Here is a 13,373-nt window from a genome sequence, read left to right on the forward strand (position 1 = left end):
GTGAACAAAAAGTGTCGAATCCTGGAGCATCTCTGGTGCCAATAAGATCTCTCCCTCTATGACTCAAAACCATAACCTTAGGCTATATGCTTTCTAACTCCAAAACTCCACCTTCTCCCAACATAAGGATATAGCTTACCATAATAGGCATTAACTGTTTGACATTGAAGTTCAGGTGGATAATACACTACATGTTTCCCCCCTTCGAGGCTCGTAGAGTCTTGACACATAAAAGATAACATAGCTACACTTAATGATTATCATAATGGAACAAACAGATACTCATGTATATTGCTAACAATAAAACAGGGAGTAGTTATGCAGAACCAGCCTGAGACAAATAATTCACAGCCGACCACATGTCCATTTCCTTCAGTTCCAAAAAAGGGCACACATACAAAGAAGAACATAGGCTAATACATGATGTTAAAGCAAAAAGTTCAGGTGGATAATACACTACAACATTTATTGTGTTTAACAAGATTGTCATCACTCTGAGTGTCATGCATCATAGAGGACAGGGAAATCAAGTCATTCACATGTTTATGTAGGCCTACGTTTCCTCATCTACTCATCAGTCAAACAGTGAATCATCAATAGAGCTCAGCACTGCACATAATTAAATCTCAGCTGTCTTAAATCAGTTTGTTCGAGGACAGAGGAAATTAAGTTTGAATTTAATTTAGAGCGAGTCAGTGCGCTGACAGGAAATAGACTTATCAGTAGTCACGTTACATTAGGCCTATGATATCAAACCATTCAAAAGATCCACAACCCAGTGACTATACAGCTGTTATTACTGTGGCTTCTCGCCGTGTCATCATGTCAGTGGTGAACAGCTGGAAAGTGCGTCATTTCGGATAAGCAGAATAAAAGCACAGAAGAATAAAGCTCACCTCTGTCGATCAGCGTTTAGTGTGAGTCACTTTCACTGCAGCTCCTTCATACACATGTAAGCCTTTATACAGTCAACCTGTAGGTAGGTGTGTGTTACACAGAAATAAATCCCGATTGAAACTGAAAGAAAACTGTCAACCCCGCCCAGCCCCCGGGTACGCTCGATGTCATTACCGAAAACCACCGCATGGGTGGACCTTAAAGTTGTCATTTATATCCAGTTCCCGAAAGCCTTTCTCTCTCTTTTTCTCCCTCTCTCTATCTGGTGAAGTTAACAACAACAACGACAACAACAAAAGTAATTTCACTAATTTAAACTTTATTCTTTTCACTGATTTCAGTAATCAACACAAGATTATCATTTTGACTGAAGCAAAGTAAGATGAGGCAGAAACACACACTCACATCACTGCCAGATGTGGCATAAGGTTAAACATTTCAATCAAATAATGCACTGAAGTCCCGACAAGTCGCCACCTAGTGTTGCAGAAAAGGTTGCGCTGATTAAATTAGTAGTGTATATGTGCTTTTCAGCTTATACGATTCTTCATATGGTTTTAATTCATGCTGATAGTCATATAGTGTTTACACTGAACAGAGCCCATGTGTGTCACCTCTATTTTAGACTGCTGACGCTAATTTTGTTCAAAAGCCCAAAATGTAACCTTCGATATAGGACACCAAAAGGGCAATAATGATGAAAAAAGAGGAACACCAAATGAAAATAGACATAATACTATTAGATAAAGTTGTTACAGTGTTGATTTTGTAAAGGGTGTTGACAACTTAAAAAGAGCAGCCAGGTTAATGAAATACTTCAGAGCCCCAGGGTTTCTCTCTGCACCTTGCAACCCAACAGTGCATTTCCAGCTTCCACACACTCTGCCATACATGGGGCTGAAAAATAAAAAGTAAAAAATCAGGGAAGCGAGGATGAGAACAGTTACATGTTGCTGAAACAAAGACAAGTCAAACAGCTGATTTTAACCAGCACACACTGTTAAAACTACTCATTATCATGTTTATTACCGTTCTGAGCACGGAGCCATGATGCAGCCTTCATAGCCAGGAGCTCCCACTCCTCCTTAGCATCCAACTTGAAAGCATGAAGCCAGATCAGAGCCAGAGTGGTGGCCCACACTTCCTGGTTCACCTGGTTCAATCAAACAAAATCACATGGGACAGAAAAGGTGACAGGAAATCAAAGAGAGCAAAGTATTTAAAGTATATCAGGGGAAAAGTAGCTTGATGTCACTGTTTAATACCAAAACAAGTCCCATTGTAGATGTGTGTCATTAAAGGTTACAGTAACCCACCGATGCAGGTTTTGCCTTGTCCAGCTCCTCACTGGTCTTTCCCAGTGCAGCAGCCAGACCTGGACCCAGCAGCCAGCAGCCGGACGCCATCTGGAGGGAAACCAGCTGCAGCAGAGGGTCTCTGACAGGCTGTTTGGGAGCGGTGCCTTCGGTCTCTCTAGCACTCATCACTGAGGAAAAATGGATATAAAAGTGATGAAATCATCCCTTTGGCTCATTCTCATAGTAATAGGTTGTATCTTTGTTTTGGGCCAATTTGATACTAATATTGAATTAGATAATATCAAAGCAAGTGCAAAGATTTACATACATACTAATATAGTTACAGAGACGTTATGTATTAGTTTTGAATAGGCGGATACACATTAAGTATTTCACATTAATGCTACAAAAACAGAACAATCCTCCAAAGACATTTATTATTTAGTTTCAGGTTTACGTCCAATAATACACACGTTTGTTCCACTCCCCCTCAGCTTTGTACTTACTGTCCAGAGAATCACATTCCCGTGACCGTGCTTCAACCCCTAACCCTAACCCTTTTCTTGTATCCTACAACCTTTATCCAATGAGGAGAGAGAACGGCAATAAGGGCTGTGTGTGCAGCCAAGGGATGCACGTGAATATGGTGACGTAGGGACGTAGGGACGAGGACCAATAGATCCATGACGAGGGCGGGGACTGCTAACTCCATCGGCTGACAAGAAGTAAGAAAAACGACCGGATCGCTTACTTCTGCTTTAAAATGTACAAGTTGTAAAATAATACTCCTAAAAGCCACAAAAAAAGTTGTGTTAGCTCAGTGTTTCTCACCTGCATATGCATAAGAAAGCATATCAGAGCCAACTCAGCTCCTGTAGAGTATTTCACATTAAAGCTACAAAATGTGACAAATTCTGCCACAGGTATTTATTCATTTATTCCAAGTTACATCAACTCACTTTATTGATAGAAATTCACAAAAGATTTGTACTTACTTGTGCCACAAGCAGGAAAACCTTCAACAGAGAAGATCAAATTACTGGCTCTTGAATTTACAGGTAGTTAAAAGTAGTTCTTGAAATGTACAGGAGGTTAATTAATATTCAAAAAGCTGACACATCCTCACTTGCTGCTCTGGCCAGCTCCATATATTGTCAGTGACTAACAAAACACAACAGAGCTAAAACAACTCCTACTGTACATCCACTATTGACTATTTCACATTACAGAACAAAGAAAGAGCAATTCAGACACAGAGGCATATATTTATAAAAATACACAGATGAGTTTAGTTCTATCCACATTCAGCTTTATACTTACTACAGGGGGTCATTGATTTGAGCAGACCAATTAAATCTTCAAGAAAGAAAAAGAAATCAAGATATCATATTAGTATTACTAAACGAAAATATAATTAGTATTAGTTTTCATTTTCTATTAAAAAAGGCCACTCACAGGCTGTTGAAACATTTCTCTGCGCCAGAGGTCCCTGAATGGGCTCGCCGCTGCCTTTGTTCACAGCAATGAAGGCAGTGTAGGAACTGCTCACTCCTGATTGGACACTGAGCTTCACCAGCTTCTCCTTCACTCCTCCATCTTGCCTTCCTCTGTGCTCTCTCTCCTCCATCTCCAGGGAGCGAATCAGAGTCCGAGCACCCAACCTGTGGACTGTTAATCTGCAGACAGGACAGAGGAGTGAACACAGGTTGGATTTTTGTAAATAAGTCAGATATAGAGATATCAGGCATGTCTAGCTGATCATGTAATTGTTGTGGCTGTTTCTTTTTGTCACCCCCTGTGTTTTCTAACAATAGTTTTACCCCGTGTCCTCTGTAGGTTTGAGACTGAAGCGGAGCTGGTTCTCAGAGCGATGACCTGCCAGGCTGTACTTCACCGTCACTGAACCTTCTGATGCTTTTGTACTCTGAGAAAGTTTCACACAGTTAGAAACCGTGTTAAACCAGAAACACTCACACAGAATTAACACTCACACAGAATTAAAGCCGCAAGCGGCGATGATCGGGCCCTCGCGACTCCGCGCCACCGCGCACCTGAGGCATGCAGAGGCTGTGGCGAGAAGGGAAAAGGGAGAAAAAACCTGGCAGGAGCAAAAAAACGCAATGTTTCGTTCATGCACCAGGGGGCGGTAACCAGATGTGGGCAGATGAGCTCAGGAGCGGACCTTCATCACACATGTGAAGTTTCGAGCAAATCGGACAATGCATGAAGGACTTATGATGAGTTGATGGTTCATCCACCAGGGGGCAGTAGGAACGTAACAAACCATGGGCCGGTGCGTTCAGGGGGCGACCCTGATCACACATGTGAATCGGACAATGTTGATGTAAAACACGGCTACACAATGTGTAACCAATTTGAAATCAATCAGACAAAATCCCTAGGACAAGTTTGTTAAAGTACAAAGTGTGGAAATAACGCCAAAATGGCAAGTAAAATAAAAATGGCCGACTTCCTGTTTGGAGTAGACCAATGGTGCAAGAGACTTTTATGTGCATCTTGACAAATTACACATGTGTACCAATTTTCATCTTCCTACTCCAAAAAAATCCTATAGGGAGGGGTTTTTTAAAACTTCAAGGGGGCGCTATAGAGGCATTTGGCCCCGCCCATGGGCGTCGCCCCTATCAGATCAAAGACCTTGCCACCCTTGACCTCTGTATCAATTTTCATGATGATACGAGTTTATTAAAGCCATCAAAAGGGCAAACGTAATTTCATGGCGAGAGACGATAGTCGCCGCATCGCCACACGGACGCCATTGCTCGTAGCTTCACAGCCTTCATGATGTAGCTTCACCAACTTGTTCTGCATGTTTTAGAAGTGGAATGAAGTTGATGGGGTCAACTTTGTGCCATCAGTACATGTTAAAGTAAAAACTGGTCACTTCCTGTTACCACCGGGGGGCGCTATGAGGAAGGTGGGATGTCAATACATCGGGCCATTCATGGCATTCATGGTCTGTAGCCAATTTGAAGTTGATGGGGCGAAATCTGTAGGAGGAGTTCGTTCAAATAGGTCAAAAGTTCAATTCAAAATGGCCGACTTCCTGTTGACTTTAAGGTATAGGTTACGTTGACTTTTTTGTACATCTTGGTGTGATACAAGTTCCCACAAATTTTCGTCTGCCTACGCCAAAGTCACTCCATTCATTCTTAGCAAAACAAAATTTCTAGGGGGCGCTATTCTGCCATTTGGCCCCACCCATGTCCAACGACATTAAAATATCAAATTTTCACGCAGACCTGATGTGCATGCAAAGTTTCATGCATTTTGGGGCATGGGAAAGGCTCCAAAAAATGCGATCATTTTATACTACAAATAATAGAATTCTGCAAAACGAGGTTGTGCGGGCTATTTCTTCTCTTTTCTACTGTCCCTTTGGCCCAGCACCCCAAGCAAGGGATGTGCGTATATTTTCACAGTTTTTTACACTACAAATAATAATAATAATATACATAGCAATTCCAATAGGGCCTTCGCTGATGCTTGTCGTCACTCAGGCCCTAATTACTTTGACGTGCACTGCAAACATTTTTTAAGGAGGTAAGTTTGCTGCTTCCTGATACACAGTAGTGTGAGGTCTTCATTAAATATACCAGCTGAAACAAATCAGAGCAGGGAGATATTTCACTGTGAGTTGGTGCTGCTCCTACCTGTCCAGTGAGCTGGGCATAAACCAGTGACCTTTGACCCTGAAAAAGTCTTGTGATTGGTGGAGAGAGAACAGTGACAGACACTCCTTTTGGTAAATCCCATATGACTGAGATGTCCTTTACGGTTGGCTGCAGGGCAAACCGCAGCGACTGCATCACCTGGTTAATGAAAAATATATAAAATGGTGGGGAGAGGTATTGAGCTTTCACAAAATATACTACAACAAGATAATACTTGCATTTTAATGAAGATGTTTTCATTTCGTTTCTTTTCTTACTTTAGGTTGCGTCCTGTCCTTTCCTGTGATGAACTGGGCGTGACCTCCTCCTTCCTTGGCAATCCCATTGATGAGAGCAGAGCTGGCTCCTTCCCCAATCCCAAAAGAGAAACACCTGAAATACAGAAGTTTTGTATTTAAGACACACAACACTACAACATGGGTCAAACTGTGAGTGTGTGTTTTTGTTTGTATACTATCTACTACCGTAACATGTTATGTCAAAATGTCATAAGTAAAAGAATGTTACATCAAAATGTAGTGTGTGTGTATGTATGTATATATATATATACTGTATATATATGTATGTATGTATGTATATATATATATATATATATATATATAATAATAAGAAAAGAAGAAAAAAGCAAAAAGATATGTATGTATGACAAATATTCTTATTCTGTGGGTAATGGGGGCGGGACTAGATAAGCTTTTGCTTCTCCCGCTTTTCCCTTTCGGCCATGTATTGTATTATTTGATGATGAAGTGTGATGATGATGATTTAAATTGACATGCCCGAAATAAACAAATTGATTGATTGATTGATTGTTTCACCTGTGAGAACCTGCATTCTTCTTCACCAGATCTATCACGTCTCTGGTGTTGCCCACTTCACCGTCAGTGAAGACAAAGAGCTGGAGAGAAGAGTTTACACATGAGTTACATAACATCACATCATGTCACTGCGTGTGTCTGTGTGGACTGTGTTTTACTTGTCTGTGTGGACTGTGTTTTACTTGTCTGGGTTGACTGGGAATGCAGCGCTGGCTGTAAATATGTTTGAGGGGCTCCAGGATCTCTGTTCCTCCCAGATCAGCCTTCATCTTCTGGACCTTCTTCACAGCCTTTTTCATGGAGCTCTGGCTGTACTCCACACTCTTACTGCCATCACATAAATTAATGAACACTGAATAATAATGATACGTTTTAAGAAAAATAACAACATTATTTATCCTCCTGAGACCCAGGATAAAAAAGTTTTCTGATTTTGACTCTTTTTTTTTTTTTTTTTTTACATTAACCCTAACACTTACCCCTAAATAAATTAAGTGTTGGGGTGGTAAAGAACAAATTGCAAAGAAAAAATATTAATATGTCATTTCATCTTAATTTTACAACATGTGCACTGTAGTGGACAGCAGGACTATATTGTTCTCAAACGTGCAATATTCTGATGCTTATAATGTTCATGGAAAGACTAGAATTATCCTGTAAAGTAAAGTAATATATCAAAAAAACTAATGTCAATTATGGGGTTTTCATTTTTTTTTAAATCAACTACAATATTTATCTTTGTGATTTCATCATGAGACATTTTTCCTGAGATGGTATTTCATTGAGCATTCAGACGTTTTAGAATAAAAGATGAAACAGGCTGCATCTTATGCTCCTATGCTTAATACCTCAACAAAAAGTTTGTTGTCCATCAATGAACGGTTTTCATTGATTAATCACTATTTAGAGTCAAGAATAAAACCATGGGATCTGTTTTCTGGAGCATATTTCCATAGGCATTCATTTTGCACTGATTTAAAACCTGAAAACCCTACATTTTAGTTTCGGCCGATGGTGCAACTCACCAGCTCTGTGTCTTGATCTCCCTGATCTGGCTCTTCCTCATCTGAACTTTTACACTCTCCTGCAGGGTCATCATCTTTCCTTTGATTCTCATCCTCTGATAAATCTATTTAGGAATCTCTCTCAATGATTTTTAAAGAATTCACACAGCCTCTGTCAAAGAGCTGTTCCTAAAATAATGTGACGGAAACACAAGTACAGAGTCCCAATGTCCACGACAGTGTACATGCCAGTTCATACAAGGATGCTCTCTCTCGAGCCAGGACTCAGTAGCTACTATTCCACTCTCATCGGATCCCAACACAACAATCACAGGGCACTGTTCTCCACTATTAGCAAACTACTCTCCCCCCTGTCCACCCCTCACCCTTTAGCTGACACTGACACTGACCTGTGCTCAGTTTCACAGCTTTTTTCAGGCCAAGGTCAATTCCATCCACAAGCGGCTCCTGGCATCTCCATCCTCCCCTCTGATGTCTCCATCACATGATGATGCTGCTCCGGTCACATGTGCCTCCTTCTCCTCCTTCGCCCCAGTAAATGCCACTCTAATTAGTCAGTTGGTCACCAAGGCCAAGGCCTCCACTTGCTCCCTTGACCCCATGCCCACAGCTCTGGTCAAGGCCTGCCTCCCGTCTGTCAGCTCTCACATTGCGGGCGTCGTCAATGCATCACTTCTGTCTGGTTCAGTCCCATCAGTTTGAAAATCGCCTCTGTCACTCCCATTCTGAAAAAGGTTGGCTTGGACGCCACTGACCTTGGCAATTGACCAATCTCCAACCTCCCTTTCATCAGTAAGACACTCGAAAGAGCAGTCGCCACCCAGCTCCACCATCACATGTCCACCAATGAACCATTTCAATCTGCCTACAAGACCCATCACAGCGCTGAGACCGCCCTCGTGAGGATCACAAACGACCTCATTCTGGCTACATCAGCATTCTGGTCCTGTTGGACCTAGTCTCGCTCGCCAGACCCTCCTCCAGAGAAGAAGGAGTGTCTGGCTGGTCCGCCTATGATTCTGCGATCAGAGAAAAAAACGCTCCGGCCGTTTGGAATTCTGTCAACCAGTCACAATCGATGTGGTCGGTGCACTTGCAAAATATTGCCGGTTGGAAACTGAATTTGTGACTGCGGTGTAACGACGGTCGGCAACCGTTGACGGATATTTATTCTTTTGTTCGGTTTAACGGCGGTTGGCAACCGCTGACGGATATTTATTCTTCTGTTCAGTTCAAGACACGGATGTATAATAGATCCATGGTTCGGTTCCTGTTGTTGTTTGTTGATGTTTCCCTTTACCGGGCGGACTGTGAAAGCTGCAGCACGGAGGCGGGACTTCCGCCGGGTGGTTCGTTCTGACCAATCAGAGGCTAATCGCAGCAACACACTTCCGTCAGGCCAGACTATGTTGGACCTTACTGCTGCCTTCGACACAGTCTCCCACTCCATTCTCCTGACCCGCCTTTCCCCCCATGTTGGACTCACTGGTACTGCTCTGTCCTGGTTCCACTCCTACTTGTCTGACAGAAAACAGTTCATCACAATTAATGGATCCAGCTCTCACCCTGCCCCAGTCGACTACGGTGTGCCACAAGGTTCTGTCCTTGGCCCCCTCCTCTTCACTATCTACATGCTCCCACTCGGTCAGATCATCTGTCATCATGGCTTAAATTTCCACTGCTATGCTGATGATTCCCAACTGTATCTCAGCACATCACCATCCACCCAGCTCCTCCCACAATCTCTTATAAACTGCCTGCATGAAATAAAATCCTGGATGACCATCAACCTGCTCCAACTCAACAGCCAGAAAACGTAAGTCATTGCCATCGCTCCTAACTCTCTGCTTCACAAGGTTGCAGATCTCGTCCTCTCAGTGGATGGCGTCTCCACCTTGCTGTCCACGGAGGTCCGCAACCTTGGTGTCATCCTGGACTCAACCCTTTAGTTTGATTCACACATTAAATCTGTCACCAAATCTGCCTTCTTCCACCTCAGAAACATCTCCAGACTTTGGCCATCACTCTCTGATTCTGTTGCTGAAACCCTCATACACGCCTTCATCACCTCTCATCTGGACTACTGCAATGCCATCCTCCATGGGGTCACCAATAAAACTCTGGACAGGCTACAGCATGTGCAAAACTACTGGCTCCCCATCAAATATCGTATCACCTTCAAACTCCTCATCCTCACCTACAAATCCCTGCATGCACTGGCCCCTCAGTATTTAACCGACCTCCTCCATATTCACCATCCCTCACAGAACCTGCGGTCTGCCAACCTGGGTTTCCTTACCATCCCCCGCACAAGCAGACGCACCTTTGGGAGCAGGGCTTTCAGTGTGGCAGCTCCCACTCTGTGGAACTTGGTCCCACTTCATCTGCGCCAAGCCCAAACCCTGGAGTCCTTCAAATCACTGTTGAAGGGGCACCTGTTCTCTCAGGCCTTCGCCTGCTAATTTGTTGTCCTGTCTTGTGTCATTGTTAAGCGTCCTTCTTGTGTCTTGTGTTACTGTTAAACGTCCTTGGGTGTCTTGAAAGGTGCTATATAAATCGAAACTATTATTATTATTATTATTAAAATTAGCTTTTTTCACGTGAAAAGTAAACAATTTAGTTCTGGAAGGTCACACCCCCCACACAAGATATCATTGTATCATGTAAGATTTGAGGAGAAAAAAGCACGTGCAACAGTTTCTGCATCTTCACAATTTAAAAATCATTCTTTTTTTAATTGCTGGCTAACACAAAACCAAGGTATAGGCTAAACATATTGTGACCAGTGTTCGTTCAGCAATTTGCTGTGATCCAATAATAAGGATTTCAGTTTTGTTGAACTTCAGAAATCCAATTTTCAATGTTGTTTGAACAGTTGTGTGTAATATGGAGGAATGACTTACGGGAAGATGTGTTTAAACCTAGACCCGAAACTGTAGATGTTGAAATAGCAGCCCATTGGTAAGCTCTTCAACAGCAGCAGTAGAGTATCCTGAAGGAAGGAGAGGGTCGATAGTGAAGTTTACTGTGTGAGAAGGAAATTATAAATTTTTTTATAATTGAGTCAACACTTGTTGAATACCCTGGCACTGGCAATACGACTCATGTCGCGGTTCAAAGGAAAGCCCATGCTCCCAGATCGATCCAATAAGAACACAAACTCTCCACTTGAGGCGGCTGAAGACATCACAGTCTGAGGGAACTCAGGGTACAGACTCAGCATCACGACTGGATCACCCATCAGAGTGCCTGAAACACAATGTTTATTCCAAAAATGTTACTTAGTTGTAAAATGAGTACCTTTTTTCTACAAAATAACATCTTCAGTAGTTTTCTCTCACCAGACTGGGCAGAGGCCTGTCCTGCCTCCACCACAGCAGAGGGCTGGTGGGCGTCTTTGTAATAAATCAGAAGTTCAACATCTCCGTCAAACTTGTGTCCTGCAGCCAACTTCACCTGGAGTTCACAAAAACACACTCATAAACATCATTAAAGTTATGAAATGTCTTCCTAATGTTGAGGAACAGCCACACACAGCAGACACATCAGCAGTCTGCCTACCGTGGCCTGGGTCTGTTCTGTGTTGAGGTACTGGACCGGGTCCAGGGAACAGTTGGACTCTACTTTAGAGACTGGACGAGGAGAGGACACTCGGGCAGAAAAAGACAGATTGTAGGGAGCCAGAGAGGCTGGAACAGAAGTCACCTGGACACTGGCGCCTTCACTACCTGGGAGTAGGAGACAAGTTAAGAATAACATAATTAAAGAGACATTAGAGACTGAGAGCTGTTCATCCAGCAGAAGTTCTGGTCGACCACAGAAGATCACAGCCAGACACCCTCCTAACTGTCTACTCTCCTCAGCTCCTCTTGAAGGATCCTCAGGTTTTCCCAGGCCAGATGGCCTTACAGCCTGTACTGGATCTGTAGGCTACTATGGTGACCAGATGCCCAAACATAGTTACTCTGTCTCTTTTCCTCTCCTTTACTATGTCTTGGCTTTTTTTGACTGCAGAAGCAGGGATTTTGAACACAGCTGTGTCCAGATGTCTCATGGCAACAAGTGTCTGAACAAGTGTCTGTTTGATTGAGAATGGACAGAGCAACGTGGCTCAGAGGAGAACAGAGATTCACTCCTGGAGCCAGGTCTGGAGGGGAAGTTTAAGAGTTAATAAGCATGAAGCATCCACCACCTCTTCATTTACCTACTTTTTTGTTTGTTAGAGGTAAAAATAACACGGACTAACTCCATGTCCCATTGCCCTGTGAACAAGTTAGTGATTAGGAATCAGGGGATGACCAGTGAGATCATAACTCAACTTGAGGGTGTTTAAAATGAAGAACTTCACCAAACATCCAAACTGTTGCAGTCTGGACCAAATCTATTGACATATCTAGAGCAGCGCTGACAGGTGCCCTTCACACTGTTTTTTTTTGTGAGTTGACAGGCTGCGTTTAGTACGTGACACTGCTGTAGAAACTCACTAAAATAAAAAGTGTTTCCTACCCTGAGGTTGGTAGCGAGGGTTGAGCACAGCAGCAGAGCAAAACCTCAGCCCGTCATCAGCCTGCACAGCCAGCTCAGTGACGTACTCCAGCCTGATGGAGGCGCTCTCTCCTGGAGGCAGACTGCCCACACTCAGAGTGAATATATCTGGACTCTGCTCACTCTCCTCCAACATGAAGGCCTGCTGACCAGAGCTCAGAGCATCATCGTACTCCTCACGAGCCTGGAGCACAGAGGACACACGTCAACAACATCCACATCAGTGTTTACTGTCTCTTTAGGATCTTTAACAGTGAGATAAACCTCCAGCGTCCAGCTCACCTGCTGCTTCTCCTTCACCTCAGCTACAACCTCTGTCTGTCCAATCTTAGCACTGAAATGACAGACAGCAGCATCTCCAGGCAGAGAGAAGACAAAAACAGCCTCTATTGGTTTGTCCTCCTTGTTCTCGTAGTTCAGGGTGGAGACCACTGTAGCCACATGGTCCCTCACCTCCAGCTCCACCTCGATGCTCTTCAGAGGAACTGACAGAGACATGGACAGAAAAACAAAGATAAGCATTAAGACATAATGAAAACTGTAAAAACGTTTGAAGATAGATATTTTCTAACAGCTCTGTACCTGGTTCCTTCTCAACAGATATTAGACCACAGCAGTCCATTGTACCTGTGCAAAGGACATGTGACATGTGACAAACAATGGATTGTAGATGCTCAGCGGTCAGAAAGAGGCAAATATATCTCTGTTGTGTTTCACTTGCATCATGCATGGAGGGCTGAAATACTTCAGTGAAATTTGTTTTAAGTTTTGAGTCAATTGATCACATGACCTGGAAGCTATTGAGCTAAAATGCTAATATTTACATCTAAAAATTAATAAAAATTATGAACACATGTAAAATGTAGAAACAAGGGGTGTATCTCATGCAGCTTGTGGAATAACATGATGCAACACTAGTAGAGTTCCAGTGATTTTATTGCAACATAAACATGTCCCTTGTTTCTATTGGCATAAGGGAATTTCATGGCATCCTCTAAGTCCATGGACAGACATGAGCCATGGAACCACGAGTTGCAGTCATCACATTGGATCTGTTAAATTGAAAACAAATTATATATATACAGTATATATATTTTA

General features: G+C 42.9%; 3 protein-coding genes across 5 annotated transcripts in view; all 3 read right to left on the reverse strand.

The window, feature by feature from the left end:
* Positions 1–13,373, reverse strand: part of LOC146975804 (von Willebrand factor A domain-containing protein 5A-like) — a 51,967-nt gene that overhangs the window by 21,852 nt on the left and 16,742 nt on the right. For 2 of the 3 annotated variants that reach the window (XM_085795045.1, XM_085795044.1), the window contains exon 1: positions 897–1,019. Coding sequence is in view for 1 of the 3 variants with exons in the window: in XM_085795042.1 (XP_085651168.1) it covers positions 4,016–4,119; positions 5,870–6,028 (263 nt within the window). In the remaining 2 variants the exon portion in view is untranslated. Of the gene's footprint in view, positions 1–896; positions 1,020–4,015; positions 4,120–5,869; positions 6,029–13,373 lie in introns of those variants that run through there. The other variant, XM_085795042.1, reaches the window with a different exon arrangement.
* LOC146975806 (von Willebrand factor A domain-containing protein 5A-like) lies at positions 1,444–2,725 on the reverse strand. Its single transcript, XM_085795049.1, has 4 exons — positions 2,702–2,725; positions 2,214–2,383; positions 1,927–2,050; positions 1,444–1,794 (listed from the first exon to the last, which is right to left on the reverse strand). Coding segments are annotated over exons 1-4 (375 nt in total). The 5' UTR covers positions 2,703–2,725; the 3' UTR covers positions 1,444–1,714.
* LOC146975807 (von Willebrand factor A domain-containing protein 5A-like) overlaps positions 10,795–13,373 on the reverse strand; it is a 33,323-nt gene continuing 30,744 nt past the window's right edge. Inside the window, exons 2-7 of the mRNA XM_085794640.1 lie at positions 12,858–12,902; positions 12,558–12,760; positions 12,237–12,459; positions 11,292–11,458; positions 11,072–11,186; positions 10,795–10,979 (exon numbers count right to left, since the gene is read on the reverse strand). Coding sequence (XP_085650766.1) covers positions 10,795–10,979; positions 11,072–11,186; positions 11,292–11,458; positions 12,237–12,459; positions 12,558–12,760; positions 12,858–12,897 — 933 coding nt within the window. The 5' untranslated portion in view covers positions 12,898–12,902. The remainder of the gene's footprint in view (positions 10,980–11,071; positions 11,187–11,291; positions 11,459–12,236; positions 12,460–12,557; positions 12,761–12,857; positions 12,903–13,373) is intronic.

This window comes from Trachurus japonicus, chromosome 13, assembly GCF_045865225.1.
Source record: "Trachurus japonicus isolate A0001 chromosome 13, Traja_1.0".
Lineage (NCBI taxonomy): Eukaryota > Metazoa > Chordata > Actinopteri > Carangiformes > Carangidae > Trachurus > Trachurus japonicus.